This window comes from Pseudorasbora parva, chromosome 4 (genome assembly GCF_024679245.1).
Source record: "Pseudorasbora parva isolate DD20220531a chromosome 4, ASM2467924v1, whole genome shotgun sequence".
Taxonomy (NCBI): Eukaryota; Metazoa; Chordata; class Actinopteri; order Cypriniformes; family Gobionidae; genus Pseudorasbora; species Pseudorasbora parva.
The window spans coordinates 58,452,882-58,476,768 of NC_090175.1; the positions used below are offsets into that span (position 1 = coordinate 58,452,882).

The 23,887-nt window shown below is 43.1% G+C and overlaps 2 protein-coding genes across 2 annotated transcripts; both read left to right on the forward strand.

Moving 5' to 3' along the window:
* Positions 1-1,725: 1,725 nt before the first annotated feature.
* f7 (coagulation factor VII) lies at positions 1,726-11,057 on the forward strand. Its single transcript, XM_067442338.1, has 8 exons — positions 1,726-1,861; positions 2,736-2,899; positions 3,641-3,665; positions 3,739-3,855; positions 4,835-4,975; positions 5,623-5,747; positions 6,877-6,997; positions 9,807-11,057. Exons 1-8 carry the CDS (start codon positions 1,801-1,803, stop codon positions 10,364-10,366), a joined length of 1,314 nt encoding a protein of 437 aa, XP_067298439.1. The 5' UTR covers positions 1,726-1,800; the 3' UTR covers positions 10,367-11,057.
* Positions 11,058-13,131: 2,074 nt separating this feature from the next.
* f7i (coagulation factor VIIi) lies at positions 13,132-22,039 on the forward strand. The gene is made up of 8 exons (XM_067442345.1): positions 13,132-13,389; positions 13,462-13,622; positions 13,711-13,735; positions 16,188-16,301; positions 16,373-16,510; positions 18,175-18,260; positions 18,372-18,492; positions 20,800-22,039. The coding sequence occupies exons 1-8, from the start codon at positions 13,332-13,334 to the stop codon at positions 21,423-21,425; spliced, it is 1,329 nt and encodes a 442-aa protein (XP_067298446.1). The 5' UTR covers positions 13,132-13,331; the 3' UTR covers positions 21,426-22,039.
* The last annotated feature ends 1,848 nt before the right edge of the window (positions 22,040-23,887 follow it).

A 23,887-nucleotide genomic window follows, 5' to 3' on the forward strand; every position in this document is an offset into this window, starting at 1 on the left:
CACTCATATTTGAAAGTGTAACTCCGGCCCTGTGTGCTCTAGGACCCTGCAGACAGTTTGGGCCTACTTTTGGGGCGTTATAACAGCTTACACAACATATACTTACAAGTTTTTGACTTTTAGCAGTGTTTTATGTAACTTTAAAGGGTTTCCTGTAAAATGACACCAACATTTTGAACCTAGACCACTGTATGTGTGTGTGTGTGTGTGTGTGTGTGTGTGTGTGTGTGTGTGTGTGTGTGTGTGTATGTGTGTGTGTGGGAGGCTTTTCATTTTGGGTCGGCCAGATCCAGGCGGAGATGGCACCGGAGTAGTTTAGTGTAAATACATTACTTTGTGTAAAACAAACGCCAGTCTCCAGAAAGAAGACTCTAAGCTTCCTAATGGAGCCACATATGAGCTCAGAGCTCCTCCACAATAGTTAATTAACATGGAAAGAATAAACATGACGATGACATCCCCGACCCTGTGCAGGTCCTCGGAGTTCTGTGCCAGCGCATGAATGCTTCAGGATTGTGTTGCTTAAAGGGTTAGTTTGGTAACGATTTTATAATAAGGGTGCACTAACATGCATTAGTTAAAGGGATAGTTCACTTTAAAACGGAGATTCTGTCCTCCTTTACTCTCCCTCAAGGTGTTTCAGACCTGTGTGAGTTTCTCTCTTCAGCTGAACACAAGGGGAGATGTTCTGAAGAATGTCAGTAACCGAACGGTTAACCATTGACTTCCATAGTGTTTTTTTCCTACTATGGCAGTCAATGGCTCCAGTGAACGTTCTTCAGAACATCTCCCCTTGTGTTCAGCTGAAGAGAGAAACTCACACAGGTCTGAACATCTGGAGGATGAGTAAAGGAGGACAGAATCTCCGTTTTAAAGTGAACCGTCCCTTTAACTAATGCACAGATAATCATGAGTTAATGTATTACTAACGGTGAACTAACCCATTTATTAATGATCATCAGCAACTAATGAAGATTCAACATGATTAAGAGATTAAGTAATTATTCAATTGTTATTAGTTAAATGTGTCATAATGTATTAATTCCTTAATGACATATTATATTAACTAATAATGTAAATGAATGTGTTAATTACCCTAAGGGGTCAAAGCCACGCGTTTCAGCTTCCAGTGTCTGCTTTAATGAATCATTAGCGGATGATTTATAAACGTTTCATTATGTTCTGACTTTACCTGTTGAGGCTCATCACTATTAACTCATTCAAACCCTTAACCTCAATTACACATGACTTAATCAATTAGTTAATAGTCCTGTGGCTTCATGATTGTGTTGCTTAAAGGTTCAGTTCACCCCAAAATGTAAAGGATCTGCACACACTGCAGAAAATGCTCTTCTTACTCAGTATTTCTGTCTTGTTTCCAGTCTAAATATCTAAAAATTCTTACATTAAGAAACATTTACTAGACAAGCAAAAGTAATTGTCTTGCTTTGGGGAAAATAACTCAAAATGAAGAGTTTTTGCTTAAAATAAGCAAGACAATTACTTTTGCTTGTCTAGTAAATGTTTCTTAATGTAACAATCTTTAGATGTTTGGACTAGAAACAAGACAGAAATACTGAGTAAGAAGAGCATTTACTGCAGTGTGTGTAAGTATATATAATAAACACTGGCAGAACATGATTAAGATTTGTATTATGCATTAAAAAAATAAATAATTTCCTGTGTTTGCTTCAAATGTTGTCCTGTGTGGTGTGGCTCGGTGAGGGGGGGGGGGGGGGGGGTGTATTTAGACATCCGACCTTTGAACCTGCAGCACAAGACGAACTACAGCTGGTCAACATGCGTCTCCTGTCCGAGCTTTCTGTCCTCTTCAGTCTTTACTGCTGCCATTCGGCTACAGGTAAACTAATGAGTGTTGTTAATGCCGTCTCGTGTGTGTGTGTGTGTGTGTGTGTGTGTGTGTGTGTGTGTGTGTGTGTGTCTGTGACATATGAGGACTCAAATGTGTATAATGCCATGGGTATGACACAGGTATTACAGGAGAGGGTGAAATATGAGGACATTACCCATGGCCCCACTTTACAAAAGGCTTATAAATCACACAGGAGGAGTTTTTATGAGAAAGTACAAATGCAGAATGTGTGTGTGTGTGTGTATGTGTGATGGGTAGGTTTAGGGGCTGTGTGTTTAGGGGCAGTGTGTGTGTGTGTGTGTGTGTGTGTGTGATGGGTAGGTTTAGGGGCTGTGTGTGTGTGTGTATGTGTGATGGGTAGGTTTAGGGGCAGTGTGTGTGTGTGTGTATGTGTGATGGGTAGGTTTAGGGGCTGTGTGTGTGTGTGTTTAGGGGCAGTGTGTGTGTATGTGTGATGGGTAGGTTTAGGGGCTGTGTGTGTGTGTGTTTAGGGGCAGTGTGTGTGTGTGATGGGTAGGTTTAGGGGCTGTGTGTGTGTGTGTGTGTGTGTGTGATGGGTAGGTTTAGGGGCTGTGTGTGTGTGTGTGTGTGTGTGTGTGTGTGTGTGTGATGGGTAGGTTTAGGGGCTGTGTGTGTGTGTGTGTGATGGGTAGGTTTAGGGGCTGTGTGTGTGTGTGTGTGTGTGTGTGTGTGTGTGTGAATGGGTAGGTTTAGGGGCTGTGTGTGTGTGTGTGTGTGTGTGTGTGATGGGTAGGTTTAGGGGCAGTGTAAGGGGACAGAACATACGGTTTGTACAGTATAAAAACCATTACGCCTATGGAATGTCCCCATATGTCACAAAACCAAACGTGTGTGTGTGCAGTGTTCGTGCGAAGGGACGGGGCTCATGAGGTTTTGACCCGGCTGAAGCGTGCGAACTCCGGCTGGTTTGAGGAGCTGAAGATGGGCAATCTGGAGCGAGAGTGTCTGGAGGAGAAGTGCTCGTATGAGGAGGCGCGGGAGGTGTTCGAGCACACCGAGGCCACGGTCAGAACACGAGTGCTCCTCACACACTCACTCACACTCGTCTACAGTCTCAATATCTAACCAGTCCTAAATCAAGATGCATTTAATGTGTGTGTATTCAAAACGAAGCTTCGAACCGTTATGAGTCAGTGAATCGACTCATGATTCGAACCGTTATGAGTCAGTGAATCGACTCATGATTCGAACCGTTATGAGTCAGTGAATTGACTCATGATTCGGATCACCAAAGTCTCAAACTCGATTTCAGCAGTTTGACTCGCGATCCGAATCATGAGTCGATTCACTGACTCATAACGGTTCGAAGCTTCGTTCTGAACACAAAATGATCTGCTAATGGGGTTTCCGAATAGAAATCAGAGATTATTTTTCTCACCCCATTGGCAGATCATTTCGCCTGTTTTAAGCAAAAACTCACTTCACTTAAGATTGTAATTTCACCAAAACAAGAAATAATATCTCCTGTCGTTTTACTGATCTAGTAAATGCATCTTGATTTAAGAATATTTAGATATTTGGACCGGAAACAAGACAAAATACTGAATAAGAAGAGCAGTGTTTGCAGTGCACTACATGTTTGAAGCATGTTAGCTCTAGTGTAATGTTTGAAATATTTGATAGATAATGATTTAGTCATAATGTGTTCTGGTGTTTATGTGGCATTGCGTCAGGAATACAGGCACAGATCTAACGAATGATGAGATGCCTTAATAAAGGCCCCTAATGTCTGATGTCTCCACACAGAATGAGTTCTGGAAGACCTACGATGGTGAGTGTTGAAGACTCGTGGCATAAACGAGCCGCTCTGCGAGATTAAGATGGATGTTTCTGTGCGTCTGTAGTGAAGGATCACTGCGCCTCGAACCCGTGTGTGAACGGCGGGCTGTGCTCCAGCCAGAACTCCGAGTCCTTCACGTGTCTGTGTGCGGCCGGCTTCAGCGGACGGACCTGTGAGCGCGGTGAGGAAAACCAGTCAGGCAAAACTCTTTACTACAACGCCAGAACGTTTAGAGCGTAGGTTACAGACTGAGCCTAGTTTGAGACCAGATGGATCCATTCATCATAGAGTTTCTTTTAAATCTTTATAGTGCAGTCAGTCAACACTAAGATTAACTCTATCCTCGCCATCCTCTGTAAGAGTACAGACCATCCTGATCAAAACACAGGAGAAGAAGAAGCAGAAACAAGCAGATGCAAAATGACACGATCACCAAATTAAACACACACACTGCACAAAATGCTCTTCTTACTCAGTATTTTTGTCTTGTTTCTAGTCTAAATATCTCACAATTCTTACATTAAAATGAAGAGAGTTTTTACTTAAAATAAGATAAATAATCTGCCAATGGGGGGAGAAAAATAATCTTGTTTTCTGTTTGAATTAAGATTATTTTTCTCACCCCATTGGCAGATTATTTATCTTATTTTAAGCAAAAACTCTCTTCATTTTGAGTTATTTTCCCCAAAACAAGACAATTACTTTTGCTTGTCTAGTAAATACTTCTTGTTTTAAGAGTTTTTAGATGTTTGGACTCGAAAGACAGAAATACTGAGTAAGAAGAGCATTTTTGCTGTGTCCATTTTAGCACAATTTTATATATTAACATATATTGCAAATAGCGTAAAATTGACCATATCTTAAAATGCACGTAATATACTTAAAGGGGTTTCAAAATAATACATTTAATGTGCGTTTTCTGCAGAGTGGGCCAGATCTTGATTTAAGAATGTTTTGTCCTGGAAGATAAGGCCGTAATATTGAGGAAGAACATGTTCTTGTAGATAATCAGCCGTGTCTAATGTTCTCTCTGTAAAGATTTATGCTTCAATAACTAAATACATGAAACTTTTCTGAAGAGAATTTGGCGTTCAAATGAAAACCTTAACGTCCGTGAAGTTCAAGAACAAACAAACTCGTGCCCGTCTCCGTCTGGTCAGAGATTAAAGCGGTGCCGGACTCCTGCCTGTACGAGAACGGCCACTGCGAGCACTTCTGCACGGAGGAGGGCGCTCGGAGGAACTGCTCCTGCGCTGACGGATACTTCTTAGGGTCAGACGGTCAGAAATGCCTGACACACGGTGAGAACATCACAGAACACACACACACACACACACACACACACACACTCACACTCAAAATCAGGACTCGCCCTCGTTCACACGGCCAAACATGCTCTTCTTACTGAAGGTTCTCGTCTTGTTTCTAGTCTAAATATTCTTAAATCGAGATGCATTAACTAGATCAGTAAAACAACATACTTTTTTTTTCTTGTTTTGTGAAAATTAAATTAAGAGTTTTTGCTTAAAACAGGCAAAATGATCTGCCAATGGGGTGAGAAAAATAATCTTATTTCTGATTGAAATCTGGTTTCTTGTTTCCGTCCCGAACAGAAATCAGATTATTTTTCTCCCCCCATTGGCAGATCATTTTGCCTGTTTTAAGATAAACTCCCTTATTTAGATTTAAATTTTAAAGTGTCTAATTTCCCCAAAACAAGACAATAATCTTTGCTTGTCTAGTAAAAGTTTATTAATGTAAGAATTTTTTGATATTTTGACTAGAAACAAGACAAAAATACTAAGAAAAGCACTTTTTGCCGTGTGGAGGAGTTGTTGCTCATCCTAACGGTGTGTGTGTGTGTGTGTGTGTGTGTGTGTGTGTGTGTGTGTGTGTGTGTGTGTGTGTGTGTGTGTGTGTGTGTGTGTGTGTGTGTGTGTGTGTTCAGAAGCGTTCCCGTGTGGGAAGATTCCTCTTCTTCAGGCTGGAGCTGCAGACTCAAACCCTGAGGCCGATCTCAGGGCACGAATCGTGGGAGGAGCCGAATGTCCCAAAGGTCACTGTCCATGGCAGGTACACACACAATACACACACACAATACACACACAATACACACACAATATATACACACAATACACACACAATATATACACACAATACACACACAAGGTACACACACACAATACACACACAATACACACACAATATACAAATAATACACACACAATACATACAAACACAATATACACACACACGCGATATATACACACAACAGGTCATTCTGGACTCTACCATCACACTGCAAAAAATGCTCTTCTTACTCAGTATTTCTGTCTTGTTTCTAAATATCTAAAAATTCAAACATTAAGAAACATTTACTAGACAAGTACAAATTATTGTCCTGTTTTGGGAAAAATAACTCAAAATGAAGAGAGTTTTTGCTTAAAATAAGATAAATAATCTTGTTTCAAGATTATTTTTCTCACCCCATTGGCAGATTATTTTGGTTATTTTGAGCAAAAACTCTCTTCATTTAGAGTTTTTTAAAATCTTGTTTTAATAATGTTTATATGTTTGGACTAGAAACAAGACAACATGCTAAATAAGAAAAGCATTTTAGCATTGCACTCATCTGTGTGTGTGTGTGTGTGATGGGTAGGTTTAGGGGCAGTGTGTGTGTGTGTGTGTGTGTGTGTGTGTGTGTGTGTGTGTGTGTGTGTGTGTGTGTGTGTGATGGGTAGGTTTAGGGGCAGTGTGTGTGTGTGTGTGTGTGTGTGTGTGTGATGGGTAGGTTTAGGGGCTGTGTGTGTGTGTGTGTGTGTGTGTGTGTGTGTGTGTGTGATGGGTAGGTTTAGGGGCAGTGTGTGTGTGTGTGTGTGTGTGTGTGTGTGTGTGTGTGTGTGTGTGATGGGTAGGTTTAGGGGCAGTGTGTGTGTGTGATGGGTAGGTTTAGGGGCAGTGTGTGTGTGTGTGTGATGGGTAGGTTTAGGGGCAGTGTGTGTGTGTGTGTGTGTTGGGTAGGTTTAGGGGCAGTGTGTGTGTGTGTGTTGGGTAGGTTTAGGGGCAGTGTAAGGGGATAGAATGTACAGTTTGTACAGTATAAAAACCGTTACGCCTATGAAAAGTCCCTACAATTCACAATAACCTTTTGTGTGTGTGTGTGTGTGTTTGTGTGTGTGTGTGTGTGTGTGTTGATGGACAGGTGCTGCTGAAGTACGGTCCTAAGGGCTTCTGTGGAGGTGTGATCTACAAGCCCACCTGGATCCTCACGGCCGCGCACTGCTTAGAAAAAATCAAGGTCAAGTTCCTCAGTATAGTCGCAGGTACGGTCGCTCTTTATTTAATGTTAAAGATGTTTTAAAAAATCATTTAGAGCTGCACTGAAAGCGACTATGGATAATTGTTTAGCCACTCTTAATATGTATTTTTAATAATGTTTAAATTGTGTAATATCTATGAATTTATTGTTTATCCATTTGTTTGCGAGTGCAGTGCGCCTGCAGAGACTCCGCCCACACGCTCTTCTGATTGGCTGTGATGTTTGATTGATTTGTGAGTGCAGTGCGCCTGCAGAGACTCCGCCCACACTCTCTTCTGATTGGCTGTGATGTTTGATTGATTTGTTTGCGAGTGCAGTGCGCCTGCAGAGAGACTCCGCCCACACGCTCTTCTGATTGGCTGTGATGTTTGATTGATTTGTTTGCGAGTGCAGTGCGCCTGCAGAGAGACTCCGCCCACACTCTCTTCTGATTGGCTGTGATGTTTGATTGATTTGTTTGCGAGTGCAGTGCGCCTGCAGAGACTCCGCCCACACTCTCTTCTGATTGGCTGTGATGTTTGATTGATTTGTTTGCGAGTGCAGTGCGCATGCAGAGAGACTCCGCCCACACGCTCTTCTGATTGGCTGTGATGTTTGATTGATTTGTTTGCGAGTGCAGTGCGCCTGCAGAGAGACTCCGCCCACACGCTCTTCTGATTGGCTGTGATGTTTGATTGATTTGTTTGCGAGTGCAGTGCGCATGCAGAGAGACTCCGCCCACACGCTCTTCTGATTGGCTGTGATGTTTGATTGATTTGTTTGCGAGTGCAGTGCGCCTGCAGAGAGACTCCGCCCACACGCTCTTCTGATTGGCTGTGATGTTTGATTGATTTGTTTGCGAGTGCAGTGCGCATGCAGAGAGACTCCGCCCACACGCTCTTCTGATTGGCTGTGATGTTTGATTGATTTGTTTGCGAGTGCAGTACAAAATATTGCAGCCTAAACAAACCCGCGTTGATGATGTCATGTGTATTAAGCAGAGAAAACACAAGTAATTGTTCTCATGTCATTCCAAAACCCACACCAGGCATTAATTTTACTCGCCCGACGAACAAGCGGATTTAAACGGCAATAACAAAAAATAACTTGCGAATCACCAAAATGCAAGAATGATCATTAGTTTAGTGTAAGTGGCGATCAATAGTGGATAATAGTGTAATATATAATGAACTGACATAACAAGGTGGCGTATGACAGCTCCATAAACCATTAATTCACATTAATCACTTACATTTTAGATGCGATATTGACTGTTTTTGTTCTATTTCAGCAGCGAAAATAGATCCAAACAGCAGAACCATAACATCTGACAGCAGCTGTGTGTGTGTGTGTGTGTGTGTGTGTGTGTGTGTGTGTGTGTGTGTGTGTTGCTGAATGATTCAGTGTTTGAATGACTCGTTTGAATGAATTGATTCAGTGACTCACTCATGAAGACTCACCTGCTGCCCCCTACTGGTGGTTTAGTTTCATGTTTAAACAAACTTTTCAACATTAAAGCGGTGGTTCCGTGTGTTTTTCTAGGCGTGGTTGTGTTTATGGGGCGCAGTATAACATGTCTTAATACTTCTTCTTTTTTAACGCTGTATTTTTCTTCTATCCTCCCTTTATTCCACACCTCTGTCTGTGCTTTGAACGGCTCGTCTGCTTCCTGCTTCCTGAAGCCCCTCCCTCCGAAAAACGCAATGGCCTTAGATTGGTCAGATGGCCAAATGTAGTTTCCTGTATTTTGATTGGCTGAAGCACAGGTTAAGGCCACGCCCCTTCCCATTACGGGCAGAAGTCACATCTGCAGAGACTAGCGAGGGTTTATGATGTCACCAACCCAGGAAGAAGCTCGTTGTAGTCCAAACCGGCCATTTTTGTAGGCAATAAACTGCCGTAACTTTAAAAGACAATATCTCCGTTTGCAGTGAACTTTCAGCGCTGTAAGGGTTAGTTCACCCAATAATGAAATGTCTGTCATTAACTCCTCTCCCTAATGTCGCTCCACACCCGTAAGACCTCCGCTCATCTTCACACACAGTTTAAGATATTTTATATTTAGTCCGAGAGCGTATGCAAGTGTATGCACACTATACTGTCCATGTCCAGAAAGGGAATAAAAACATCATCACAGTAGTCCATATGAGACATCAGTGGGTTAATTAGAGTCTCTTGAAGCATCCAAAATACATTTGGGTCCAAAAATAACAAAAACTACGACTTTATTCAGCATTAATAATAATAATAATAACAATTCATTACATTTATATAGCGCTTTTCAAGGCACTCAAAGCGCTTTACATTGAAGGGGGGAATCTCCTCAACCGCCACCAATGTGCAGCATCACCTGATGATGCGACGGCAGCCATATTGTGCCAGAACGCTCACCACACAGCAGCTGATTGGTGGAGAGGAGACCGAGTGATGAAGCCAATCAGGAGAGGGGGATCAATAGGAGGCCATGATGGACAGGGGCCAGTGGGCAAATTTGGGATTTTTAACGACCACAGAGAGTCGGGACCTCGGTTTAACGTCTCATCCGTAGGACTGTCTTCTCTTCCGCGTTTGTTTTCAATCCTCAAATAAAGATCAAATCAAACTGCTGAAAACACGTGACATTGGTGATCTGAATCATGAATAACATATTTTATATTTAGTCCAAGTGTATATATATAAAATATCTTAAACTATGTGTGAAGATGAGCGGAGGTCTTACGGGTGTGGAGCGACATTAGGGGGAGGAGTTAATGACAGACATTTCATTTCTGGCTGAACTAACCCTTTAAGATAATTACGATGATTGTTGATGAATGTTTATCTGTGTGCCTCAGGTGAGCATGACATTGAGGAGGTTGAAGGCACAGAGCAGGTCGTCCAGGTGGAGCAGATAATAATGCATCCGGATTACGTGTCGGAGACGGCGGATAACGACATCGCTCTCCTGCGTCTGAGTGAGCCCGTGATCTACGGCCCATACGCCGTGCCCATCTGCCTGCCTCTGCGAGAGACGGCGGAGCGCGAGCTTTGGGCCGTCAGCAAGCATACGGTGAGCGGATGGGGCAAACGCAGCGAGGAGGGCCCCACCTCACGCCTCCTGCGTAAACTACTGGTGCCACGCATCCGCACGCAGGAGTGCCTCGAAAGCAGCAACATATCCCTCACGAGCAACATGTTCTGTGCCGGATACATCGAGGGGAAGCAGGACTCGTGTAAAGGAGACAGCGGCGGGCCACTGGTGACCCGATTTAGGGACACCATCTTCCTGCTGGGAATCGTGAGCTGGGGCAAAGGCTGTGCCCGTCCGGGATCCTACGGGATATACACGCGGGTCTCCAACTACCTGCAGTGGATACACCAACAAACCGCCAACTCCACACACGTGAAGCATTAACGGGATAGCTCAACCAAAAATGAAAATGTGAGGTTTATCTGCACTGCAAAAAATGCTTGATTTCTGTCTTCGAGTCCAAACATCTAATTCTTAAAACAAGAAACATTTACTAGACAAGCAAAAGTAATTGTCTTGTTTTGGGGAAAATAACTCAAAATGAAGAGAGTTTTTGCTTAAAATAAGATAAATAATCTGCCAATGGGGTGAGAAAAATAATCTTAATTCAAACAGAAAACAAGATTATTTTGCTTAAGGCAAAGACTCTCTTAATTTTAGTTATTGTTTCACAAAACAAAACAATAATTTTTACTTGTCTAGTAAATTTTTTTAATGTAAGAATTTTTATATATTTTGAAATGAAACAAGTCAAAAATACTAAGAAAAGCATTTTTTGCAGTTTGCTGACCCCAGGGCATCAACATGTCGGTGTGTGTGTTTCTTCAGGAGAACACTAATGAAGATTTTAACTCAGCCGTTGCTGTGTGTCGCTCATATAATGATGAGAACGGGGAACGACTCTATGAGAGCAAAAACAAAACATGCTTAGACAACACACACACACACACACCCTGCTGCTCGTGACGACACACTGATGTCTTAAGACACGAACCCATCGGTTTCTGAGAGAAGCACAACAGTATTTGTGTTATTTTCCCTCATATCAGACGAATCTCATCTAGTGTTCCCATCCGCTATTACTGCCGTCTGATGAGGTCAGACTGGCGCGATCATAGATAGATATTATGTAGATTCCTCATTCGCCCGATCCGCAGAGGCACAAATGAGGCATCTATATATATATATTTATGATCGCGCCAGTTTGACCTCATCAGACGGCAGTAATGACGAATGGGAACACTAGATGAGATTCGTCTGATATGAGGGAAAAACAAAAAACAAATACTGTTGAAACAAATATTATATGAGCGGCACACAGCAACGGTTGAGTTACAATTCTTCATTTGTGTTCTCCTGAAGAAACACACACACCGACATGTTGATGCCCTGGGGTCAGCAGATCAACATCTAAATGTCATTTTTGGGTGAACTATCCCTTTAAAGATGTCTTCTGACATCTTTATCCTCTAGTTCATCACCTCATTAAATAAACAATCCAGTGAAATGAAAACGATCTGTGTTTATTGGGTTTATATGCATGTGTGTGTGTGTGTGAAGGTGAACAAATCAATCACATATGAGTGTGGGCGGAGTCTCTCTGCAGGCACACTGCACGTGCAAACAAATCAATCAAACATCACAGCCAATCAGAAGAGAGTGTGGGCGGAGTCTCTCTGCAGGCGCACTGCACTCGCAAACAAATCAATCAAACATCACAGCCAATCAGAAGAGCGTGTGGGCGGAGTCTCTTCAAATTTTATAAATTATAAATAATATTCAAATTTTTCAACATTAAATAAAGCACATAATAAGTACCTGAGATCGGGAGCGGTTTCAATAGGGCGACGCACGCCCTTATAAAGCGCTTTCAAGCGCCACCAGCTGGCCGTTTTCAGAAGAGAATTTGTTCATATTTACGAAAGTTTAATGAATGAGGCCCAGTGTGCGAACCTTCAATATCAACTTTGTTTGTAGGACAATATTGGGCAGGATGTGATTGTATTTACTTTTTTGAATTAAATACAGATTTTTTTAAAAAATTTAAATAGATTTTTTTTTTTTAAATACTGAGATTATACTTTACAATGCCATTCAGCCCAAAATACAGATAAACATATATATATATATATATTTATATTTGGCATTATATCGCACAGCTCTACTAGGCTTGCTTTTATGCAGAATTTCCCATTTTACTGTTAATACTGGTTGATAATGCTCTATGTGAGACTTAAAGTCTGCATAAAGTCGCCATATATACACGAGTGAAGCGCTTCACAAACAAGAACAAATGTGGGCGGGGCTTGATTGTGTCTGTGGAGAATTGATTGGATGGCTGAGGTTTGCTATATGGCCCCGCCCTCGTCATCAGAGAAGAGATGACGTTATTCTGACTCAAGATTATTAAAGGGTTCGTTCACCCAAAATGTTTAATTCTGTCATTAATCGCTCATGTGATTGGACACCCGTAGCTCTACAATCATTTTATGAAGACACCAGAATAGTTTTTGTGCGCAAAAACACTAAATAACACTTTATATAGTGATGGCCGATTTCAGAACAAAGCTTCGAACCGTTATGAGTCAGTGAATCAACTCATGATTCGGCACACGATCCGAATCATGAATCGATTCACTGACTCATAACGATCCGAATCATGAGTCGATTCACTGACTCATAACGGTTCGAATCATGAATCGATTCACTGACTCATAACGATCCGAATCATGAGTCGATTCACTGACTCATAACGGTTCGAATCATGAATCGATTCACTGACTCATAACGGTTCGAATCATGAGTCGATTCACTGACTCATAACGGTTCGAAGCTTTGTTCTGAAATCGGCCATCACTATATAAGTCGTTATTTAGTGTTTTCCCGCACTAACTCTATTCTGGCCTCTTCATCAATGATTGTAGAGCCGCTGTAGTGAGATGGGCTTTGTAACGACGTCTTTAGTGCCTTTATGGGTCTTGAGAGAGGAAATGACATTGGTGTCAATGAAGGCCTTTCTGAGCCATCGGATTTCAACACTAATATCTTCATCTGTGTGTGAAGATGGTCTGACGGGTTTCCAACAAGATGAGGAATTAATGACACAATTTACATTTTTGGCTGAACTAACCCTTTAACACAATAATGATGTGCATCGATAATCATAATACTGTAAATAATAACTATCCATTGTGACTCCCTGGTGACTGGTTGGTGTGTTTGGTCCAATAATCTGTTTGAGGCTCACACTATCACTAGCCCTTTGATCCCGATCCATCGATCGATAATCCCTCATCAGGATATTCTGGGAAGCTTTAACCACGCGCGTGTCCGCTGTCCGGTGAGGAACATGAACGCTCGTGTCCGTGTGTTGGTGTGTGTCCTGATCCTTCACGGATCCTGCGCCGGTAAGAATCGCGCTTATCTATATAGTCCGTGTGTTAAATAATTAGCGTATCAAATTACCTCGTTGTTTGCAGTGTTTCTTGACAAAGATGGCGCGAGCTCGGTGCTGCGGCGCGTGAGGCGCGCGAACACCTTCCTTGAGGAGATGAAGCGCGGGAATCTCGAGCGCGAGTGCATTGAGGAGATATGCGACTACGAGGAAGCGCGCGAAGTGTTTGAGGACGACGCGAAGACGGTATGATTAATCATAATTCATCTGCAATATTAGTACACATTTGGCCTATCATTTTAATTTAAATATTTGTTTTGTTTCTCTTTTGCAGAAAGACTTTTGGATGAGTTACTCCGGTGAGCAACGTGTCAAAATAAACATGGCAGCCATAGTTTCCTCAAAAACTGTACAGGCAATTATTACCTATAAATAATCTTACAGTAAATGAATAAGTCCTCTTCACTGAGAGAGAGGCTCTTTCTGGCATTGTTATTATTAGGCATGATACATCACCACAGTCTCATAAACTGATTTCATTTCTGGTACACTGCACTAAATGCTCTTCTTACTCAGTATTTTTGTCTTGTTTCTAGTCCAAACATCTAGAAATTCTTAAAACAAGAAGTATTTACTAGACAAGCAAAAGTAATTGTCTTGTTTTGGGAAAAAATAACTCAAAATGAAGAGAGTTTTTGCTTAAAATAAGATAAATAATCTGCCAATGGGGTGAGAAAAATAATCTTAATTCAAACCAAGGGTGTTGGAACCATTGTATGTGTGTGTGTGTGTGTGTGTGTGTGTGTGTGTGGGACAAGACCAATGATATTGGACCCACTCACTTTATCTCTAATTCAGCACGTCTGCTTACCTTGGCTACCCCTTAACCGAGAAGCTTAAGAAACGTATTATTAAACACATGTTTAACGCTTTATTTCCCCTTTTCTAATATTTCCTCTTTTTATTGAAAATAAATACCTTTCCGATCTGTGATGGGGTAAGGGAGTAGAGCGGGTGCGGCGAAAGGCGGATTCGAAACTATTCTCGATTTGTGTCAAAACTTGATGCCATGCGTCCCTAACCCCGACTCTATTGCCACGGTGAATAACTCAGTGATTTCTGTCATTTTGTCTGGCCCAATCAATCGTTTAGTAAACGGCACTTTCTCTATCTGGACACGGAGCATAATAAACATGCAGCTTGTTCATTATCATTATCTGTGAAGCTGTTGATTTCTGCAGTTAAATGAATATAGCCTTTTATTAGACTATTGGTATTGACTGGTTTGAGGTCTTTTTTGGTAAAGGAAAGGGAAATGGCCTAAAACGCACCATAATGCAGGAAATCACATCTATGAAATCATTTTTTTTTTCTGGTGGAGAACCCTGAACAATTCCCCCACCTATCATATTTTGCCTTAGCCGCTACTGACCCACACACTTTTTATTTGCTTCCGACGCCCATGATTCAAACAGAAAACAAGATTATTTTTCTCACCCCATTGGCAGATTATTTATCTTATTTTAAGCAGAAACTCTCTTCATTTAGAGTTATTTTCCACAAAACAAGACAATAATTTGTACTTGTCTAGCAAATGTTTCTTATTGTAAGAATTTTTTGTTATTTTGACTCGAAACAAGACAAACATACTGAGTAAGAAATGCATTTTTTGCCGTGTAATTACCAGAACTGCTGCTCTGGCTGATTTACACAACCGTATTTATTGACCTGAAGTTAAAGGTTCTGTTTGTTCAGTGTTTGACAGCAATATTAGCTTCGGCTCGAATCCGGCCCACACGCGTCTCTACCGGATGTGCCCTGACCCTATGTTGCTGCACTGCAAAAAATGCTTTTCTTACTCAGTATTTTTGTCCTGTTTTAAGTCCAAATATCTAAAAATTCTTACATTAAGAAACATTTACTACATAAGCAAAAATGTTGTCTTGTTTTGGGGGAAAATTACTCAAAAGCTAGTGAGTTTTTGCTTAAAATATGCAAAATAATCTGCCAGTGGATTAAGATTATTTTTCTCACCTTTTCTCATCTTATTTTAAACAAAAACTAAACTTAATTTTGAGTTATTGTTTCCCTAAACAAGACAAAACCTTTGCTTGTCTCTTGTTTTAAGAATGTTTAGATGTTTGCACTAGAAACAAGACAAAAATACTGAGTAAGAAGAGCATTTTTTGCAGTGTATTGGGTGAATTTTTTACCATTATAGCAAGCGGCAACCTCCCACCGCTTGCTATAATGGTAAAAAAAGTTTCTGTCGAAGCCGATACGGAAGTAATTTAAAGAGCAGTTCCTCGACTGGCCACTAGAGGACGGCTCCAGGTGTTAAAATTCCCAACTTTAGAGCAGAAAAAACATGTTTTCAGTCTGGGACAAACTGTGCTTTTGGTCTATACGGCTAATTTTGCCCTTCATGACGACTGTGAGGGGGGTGAATATTTTTTATAACTCATTCGTTTACGTTATATAAAGCCTTAAAGTAATGCATAATAGCCGTTTGTCTGCTGTCTGTTAGTCATCACGTCTCCTAAGCTCCGCCCACGTCTCATAAGCTCCGCCCACGTCTCCTAAGCACCTAAGCTCCCGCCTCTTCCCCATGTCCTGTTATCCACGCGATGATGCGCTATCGAGATGGCGACGGCTCGTCTCTACTTTACGCTTCAGATCGGCTCTTCAGAATCCTACAGCTATATTCTTCTACAGTCCATGGTTCACAATCACCATAAAAGTGAATTTAGCATATTATGTCCCCTTTAATGTCTGCTTGATTTTAAACATGTGATCACATCTGTAAACCAGCCAAGGAGCCGTGCTTGACCAATCCGTGCAGGAATAACGGCAGCTGTGTTTATCTGGCTAACACCTACTTCTGCATGTGTGCGGAGGGCTTCGAGGGCCAATACTGCCAGAAAGGTTTGTGAAGACTCGTGTGAAATAACCGTTCCTCTGAGCGGTCGTATGCCATGAGGATGTTTCTTTGGCAGGGTTCGAGGAGACGCTGAAGTGTCAGTATGTGAATGGAGGCTGTGAGCATTTCTGCGATGCTTCCGGAGCCAGACGCGTGTGCAGCTGTGCAGCGGGATACACTTTAGGAGCCGACGGGACGTCCTGTGCCGCTCAAGGTGGGAAGAGTCCTGCGTTTATGAATATGTGGATGAAGACAAAAACTTCAAATCTGTTCAAACTAGCAAGACTTAAAAAAGTGGCGTCTCATAGCCCCGCCTCCTCAATCCCTGTAGTTAATGCCCTCCTCTGGTCCTGATTGGCTGAGCGGCGTCTCTTAGCCCCGCCCCCTCACTTCCTGTAGTTAATGCCCTCCTCTGGTCCTGATTGGCTGAGCGGCGTCTCTTAGCCCCGCCCCCTCACTTCCTGTAGTTAATGCCCGCCTCTGGTCCTGATTGGCTGAGCGGCGTCTCTTAGCCCCGCCTCCTCAATCCCTGTAGTTAATGCCCTCCTCTGGTCCTGATTGGCTGAGCGGCGTCTCTTAGCCCCGCCCCCTCACTTCCTGTAGTTAATGCCCGCCTCTGGTCCTGATTGGCTGAGTGGCGTCTCTTAGCCCCGCCCCCTCACTCCCTGTCGTTAATGCCCTCCTCTGGTCCTGAGTGGCTGAGCGGCATCTCTTAGCCTCTCCCCCTCACTCCCTGTAGTTAATGCCCTCCTCTGGTCCTGATTGGCTGAGCAGCGTCTCTTAGCCCCGCCCCCTCACTCCCTGTCGTTAATGCCCTCCTCTGGTCCTGAGTGGCTGAGCGGCATCTCTTAGCCTCTCCCCCTCACTCCCTGTAGTTAATGCCCTCCTCTGGTCCTGATTGGCTGAGCGGCATCTCTTAGCCCCGCCCCCTCACTCCCTGTCGTTAATGCCCTCCTCTGGTCCTGAGTGGCTGAGCGGCATCTCTTAGCCTCTCCCCCTCACTCCCTGTAGTTAATGCCCTCCTCTGGTCCTGATTGGCTGAGCGGCGTCTCTTAGCCCCGCCCCCTCACTTCCTGTAGTTAATGCCCGCCTCTGGTCCTGATTGGCTGAGTGGCGTCTCTTAGCCCCGCCCCCTCACTCCCTGTCGTTAATGCCCTCCTCTGGTCCTGAGTGGCTGAGCGGCATCTCTTAGCCTCTCCCCCTCACTCCCTGTAGTTAATGCCCTCCTCTGGTCCTGATTGGCTGAGCAGCGTCTCTTAGCCCCGCCCCCTCACTCCCTGTCGTTAATGCCCTCCTCTGGTCCTGAGTGGCTGAGCGGCATCTCTTAGCCTCTCCCCCTCACTCCCTGTAGTTAATGCCCTCCTCTGGTCCTGATTGGCTGAGCGGCATCTCTTAGCCCCGCCCCCTCACTCCCTGTCGTTAATGCCCTCCTCTGGTCCTGAGTGGCTGAGCGGCATCTCTTAGCCTCTCCCCCTCACTCCCTGTAGTTAATGCCCTCCTCTGGTCCTGATTGGCTGAGCGGCATTTCTTAGCCCCGCCCCCTCACTCCTGTAGTCGTCTCTGAGACTGAAGTTTGGTTGGTGTTGTTCATGAGATGCTGAGATTGAGACGCTCCACGCCATCGCTACTCTTCCTGTCACTGCGTGTCAAAAGATTCAGATATGATGATGAGTGCTTGTTTTCTGACCAATCACAGCAGAGCAGCTCTCAGAGAGGAGGAGCTTAGAGAGCCTGAAGAGAAGAGCTGAAGCGTCAGTGGAGATTATGAGAATATTAAAGTGTGTTTGACCTCGGATGCATGAGATTATAGAAGAACATTAGAAACCTTTAAAACTGCTTATTAGGCACTTTAACTTATAAATCTGTGTTCTGTTGCAGTTGAATATCCATGTGGGAAGCCTCCGCTTCAGACACACCAGACTGTGGGAGGGCTCCACTGTCCCAGAGGACACTGTCCTTGGCAGGTAAAGAGTGTGTGTGTGTGTGTGTGTGTGTGTGGAGCGGCAGGTAAAGGTGAACTCTTCTCCGAGTCAAATAAATGATCCGATGATGTGTGTTTGTGTGTGTGTCTCCAGGCGCGGATCGATTATAACGGGGAGAGTGTGTGTGGAGCGGCCCTTCTGGAGCACAGCTGGGTCGTGACGGCGGCTCACTGCGTTCATCAGAAGGACATGAAGCACCTGAAGGTTATCTCAGGTGTGTGTGTGTGTGTGAGTGTGTGTGTGTGTGTGTGTGTGTGTGTGTGAGTCTGTTTGTGTGTGTGTGAGATAGTTAAGATTAAACTGACACATTTATAAGGGAGCCAAGCACCAAAGCAGCGCATGCACCTGTCGAAATCTTCTTCCTCTTGAGTCTATGCACTGCAAAAAAAATCTTCTCATTTAGTATTTTCGTCTTGTTTCCAGTCCAAATATCTAACAATTCTTAAATTAAGACGCATTTACTAGACAAGCAAAACAACATAAGGAGCCCTATCTTGCCCCCAGCGCAATTGCCTTTGTACACCGCCGCATGTGTCGTTCCTATTCTGCACCCGCGCAAAGCGCGCTTTCCCCTCCACAGAAGCACGTCGCTGAACTAGTGAATGAACTTGCGCTCCCTGGGCGGTTCAGCGCAATAAAGGAGGCGTGTTCCGGCGCAAACAATCCCTGGAGCTATTTTGCTGTTACATTAAACAGTGGCGCCACTGACCAGAAAAAGCCTGGTCTAAAGTCAGCGGCGCGCTGCGCGTTGTTCATTATGCTATTTTAAGGGCGCATGCTTGACCATAATGTATAGCGTGCACAACGCGCAGACACTTTGCTCATGTAATCTACACAGATGCAACAGTTATTTTTGCAAATCATAAATTGTTACACTAAAAAAATATTAACACCTGAGACGACGGAAATCATTGTGGTGTGCCACGAAGATGTGAAAAAATAGGCATAAATCTAGCTTACAAATTATTCAGGCTAATTGTAGTAATTAAGGATCAGACCTGTTTGCCCAATAGTGGCCAGACATATCTGTATATAAGGACAGCTGACAAACTGGTTTGTCCGTCAAGAACCAGGAAAAAAAAATAGACTGATAAACTGTTTAACCGCCGCTCTTTCGGGTGTGTTTCTCCATCCCCATACAACACAACTCCTCTGTCCTTCACTGCTCTACAAGAACATCAGTCTCCTCGGCTGTGGACCGCTCCTGGCGTGCGTCTGGTAAATACGCCATAATAATAGCAATCCATAATGGAACTTGCGCAGCTGCTTTTAAAGGGAATGTTGGATGCCGCTCTGATTGGTTTATTCGCGTTACGCCCAAACCACACCTATGAATAATGACGCTACTTCAGACCAACCCATTTTAGATTTGCGCCGGGCGTAAGAGCCATTTATCCCGCCGGGAAAATAGCAACAGCGCCGAGACCCGCCCACAAAGTTACTTGTGCTCCGCGCTTTGACACTTGCGTTTCAGATCGTTAAAACAGGGCCCAAGATATTTTTTCTTGTTTTAAAAAAAATGTAAATGAAGAGTTTTTGCTTAAAACAGGCAAAATGATCTGCCAATGGGGGGAGAAAAATAATCTGATTTCTGATTGAAATCTTGTTTGTTGTTTCCTTCCCGAACAGAATCGTTTTTCATTTTACTGATCTAGTAAATGCGTCTTGATTTAAGATTATTTAGATATTTGGACTGGAAACAAGACAGTTGTGAGATTTGCCACTCTGACAGAGGACAGACTGAACCGTCATCGTAACGAGTCTCTAACTCAATCTCTCTAGCGCCACCAGCTGTCCAAATTTGCACTGACGGTTACTGTATGCTACTAACTTTGGTTTAATAACTAAGGGCTTGAAACTAAACTCTCTTGATTCCTCTAGATAATTACATTCGAACTCTTCATAAGCCGCTGCTCCAAATTTCACGAAAATTGAACCAGATCATTTTCAGACAAAAATGTTCATCATACAAGTGCCGTCCAAAGTGAGGTGAGGCTATATCGCCGCAGCGCTTTAGCGCATTCTGACCACACTTGGTGTGTGTTATGACAACCATGAGCTGAGGATTTAAAAAAAGTGACGTCAGTGGAAAGGAGGCGGCGGCGCCCGGACAGTGTATGAGTGTGTGTGTGTGTGTGTCTGTGTGTGTGTGTGTGTGTGTGTGAGAGCGGTAGGCAGAGAGATCATAGAGAGATGCGACAGACTTAAATAACAGACTTATTTCAAATAGCGCAGCGTATTTTAATCTAATCGGTTAACCGGTTTCAACTGGCTAATGTGGCTCGGTGGTCGGTCAAGAAAATGTTTAGTTTTCGCCATCCCTAGTGTGCTCATGTGTTTTTATGAAATTGCATTGTCCCCTTATAAATAAAGAAATCTTAATATGCCTTTAATTCCTAATTGTTGCAGTTGCTCTGATGCCCTGCTATGACTCGGTCCCTAATTTCTGCCATTTTCCATAGCACTTTATACAGCACAATATGAGTTCCAGGTTTGTTCACAGCAGTTGGTTCGTCCTCAGGTGATCATGACCTGGATGTGATGGACGGCTCAGAGGAGTTCTATAATGTTTCTGCTGTGGTTCTCCATGAGAATTTCGACCCCGTTTCGTTGGACAGTGACCTGGCGCTCCTGAAGCTTCACGGGGAGCTGAAGCGTTCTCCATATGCTGTGCCCATCTGCTTGCCCACGGCCCAGCTGGCACAGGTTGAGCTCGCGGCCGTACGTTTCCACACGCTCAGCGGATGGGGCAAGAGAACCGCGGGGCACAACCTCCATCGGTCCAAAGGCCTGAAAGCCCCGGCGTCGGGCTCGCTGCGGCGGCTGAAAGTCCCTCTGTTGCCCTCGGAGCAGTGTGTGTGGAGCAGCGGCATTAACATCACTGAGAACATGTTCTGTGCGGGTTATATCGAGGGCGGCCATGAGGCCTGCAGAGGGCACGATGGCAGTCCGCTCGTCACACGCTACGAGGAAACTTCCTTCCTTACGGGCCTCGTGTCCTGGGGCAAAGGCTGCCGGCAACCGGGATACTACGCCATTTACACCAAAGTCGCCAACTTCTTAAAATGGATGGAAGTGGTTATGCAAACTCCCATCGAGGGGCTGAATAACACCGCTGGATCTCCTGTAGTCTTTACCAGAGCGTAAAGCTTTCAAAACCAAAGTCAGCTCCCCAAAGAACCTTCAGCGATCAGCTCTAAACCCGTTTTGTTAAAGAGTTAGTTCACCCAAAAAACTAAATGCTGTCATTAATTGGTTGGCCAGCCGTCAGTCCTCCGCTCATCTTCACACACAGATGAAGATATTAGTGTTGAAATCCGATGGCTCAGAAAGGCCTTCATTGACACCAATGTCATTTCCTCTCTCAAGACCCATTAAGACACTAAAGATAGATCTTACAAAATAATTGTTTGAGTTGTTTGCTATACACACCCTGACGAAGGCATGTGAAGCCGCAACGCGTAGGTGTCTCTGTCACCAATTTTTTAAATGTTTAAGCCATGAAAAAATAAAGGCTTTTTAACTTTCTCAATATACCCATCGAGTGCCTTGGACTACTTTTGCATTTAATCTGGACTGTTGCTTGAACATCAAACCAAGTTGAGTTCCATATTTGAAGTTAATATCATCCATAACTTTTCAGTGCACAAAAGGTTCTTTAGGTTATTAAAACGTTCTTTTAGGAGGTTCTTTGGGCAACCAGAAATGGTTAAATGTTCTTTAAGGAACCATCAATGCCAATAAATCAACTTTAAATAAAAGCGTCTGTGTGTGTTCTTGTGTGTGTGTGTGTAGGTTGTGTTAGTTAGACGGTTAGACAGTCATTAACTCACTCAGCATTGATTTTCCTGTGCAGATGTTGCCCTGGTCTAATCATACACCAAATGTGACCCTGTCCGAGGCCAGACTTCATCTGTTCTGTACATTAATCTGATAAAACACACACAAGGGTCAAATGTTCCGGTTAACGGCTCACGGCTCACGGTCTCCATGAAGCTCTGAAAGCTTTAGAGGATCAAACTATTGACCAAGAGGATGGTGTTCACTGACATTATTGAGACATCATGAGAGGGAAGTTAAAGTCTTCTATTGAGCCGTATATCGAGTGAATCGCCTCGCAAACAAGAACAGATGTGGGCGGGGCATGATTGTGCCTGAGGGGAACTGATTGGTTTGCTATTGGCTGATCTCCTGTGAGTGACAGCTGGCCCCGCCCTCATCATCAGAGAAGAGATGAAGTTATTTCCTAATTATCATCTGTTCGACTGCGGTTCTCATTTGTGTTTGTGAAGAGAACCATCAGGGAAAGTTACTATTAACATGCATTTCACTACAGATTACAAAACATTACACTGCAAAAAATGCTCTTCTTACTCAGTATTTTTGTCTTGTTTCTCGTCAAAATATCTAAACATTCTTAAAACAAGAAGTATTTACTAGACAAGCAAAAGTAATTGTCTTGTTTTGGGGAAAATAACTCAAAATGAAGAGAGTTTTTGCTTAAAATAAGATAAATAATCTGCCAATGGGGTGAGAAAAATAATCTCAATTCAAACAGATATTAGCATTGTGTGAATAAGCATTGTGCCACAGTTACTTTGAAAAATTAATCTGATTACTGATTACTTCTTTAAAATGTAATTTAGTTACTTTACAGATTACTTGATTTTAAAAGTAACTAAGTAAGATTACAAGTTACTTTATTAGTTACATTCAGCCTTTTTCTGAAAACACCCCCGCCGCTTCAAACACAGAAATGACGACCGTTTTTGCCAACACTCACTTTATTGGAAGTACATTTTAAACAGTAAAGTCAAGAATGTGTCTCCTGACATTTTAAGTTGAAATAAAAAAAATATTTCCTGAAAAAATACTCTATATTTATATATGCCTTAGATTACTCGCGTTAGGTTACTCATGTTAGATTACTCACTTTAGATTACTCGCGTTAGATTACTCGCGTTAGATTACTCGCTTTAGATTACTCGCTTTAGATTACTCGCGTTAGATTACTCGCGTTAGATTACTCGCTTTAGATTACTCGCGTTAGATTACTCGCTTTAGATTACTCGCGTTAGATTACTCGCGTTAGATTACTCGCTTTAGATTACTCGCTTTAGATTACTGGCGTTAGTTTACTCGCTTTAGATTACTCGGGTTAGATTACTCGCGTTAGATTACTCGCGTTAGATTACTCACGTTAGATTACTCACGTAAGATTACTCGCGTTAGATTACTCGCTTTAGATTACTCGCGTTAGATTACTCACGTTAGATTACTCGCGTTAGATTACTCGCGTTAGATTACTCGCTTTAGATTACTCGGGTTAGATTACTCGCGTTAGATTACTCGCGTTAGATTACTCGCGTTAGATTACTCACGTTAGATTACTCGCGTTAGATTACTCGCTTTAGATTGCTCGGGTTAGATTACTCGCGTTAGATAACTCGCGTTAGATTACTCGCGTTAGATTACTCGCGTTAGGTTACTCACGTTAGGTTACTCACGTTAGATTACTCGGGTTAGATTGCTCGGGTTAGATTACTCGCGTTAGATAACTCGCGTTAGATTACTCGCGTTAGATTACTCGCGTTAGGTTACTCACGTTA

Coding starts and splice junctions, on each gene's coding strand:
- f7i (XM_067442345.1), top strand. CDS start 13,332: ATGAACGCTCGTGTCCGTGTGTTGGTGTGTGTCCTGATCCTTCACGGA. Junction 13,390..13,461: donor CCTTCACGGATCCTGCGCCG/GTAAGAATCGCG, acceptor CGTTGTTTGCAG/TGTTTCTTGACAAAGATGGC. Junction 16,511..18,174: donor GACGTCCTGTGCCGCTCAAG/GTGGGAAGAGTC, acceptor GTTCTGTTGCAG/TTGAATATCCATGTGGGAAG.
- f7 (XM_067442338.1), top strand. CDS start 1,801: ATGCGTCTCCTGTCCGAGCTTTCTGTCCTCTTCAGTCTTTACTGCTGC. Junction 1,862..2,735: donor CTGCTGCCATTCGGCTACAG/GTAAACTAATGA, acceptor GTGTGTGTGCAG/TGTTCGTGCGAAGGGACGGG. Junction 4,976..5,622: donor TCAGAAATGCCTGACACACG/GTGAGAACATCA, acceptor GTGTGTGTTCAG/AAGCGTTCCCGTGTGGGAAG.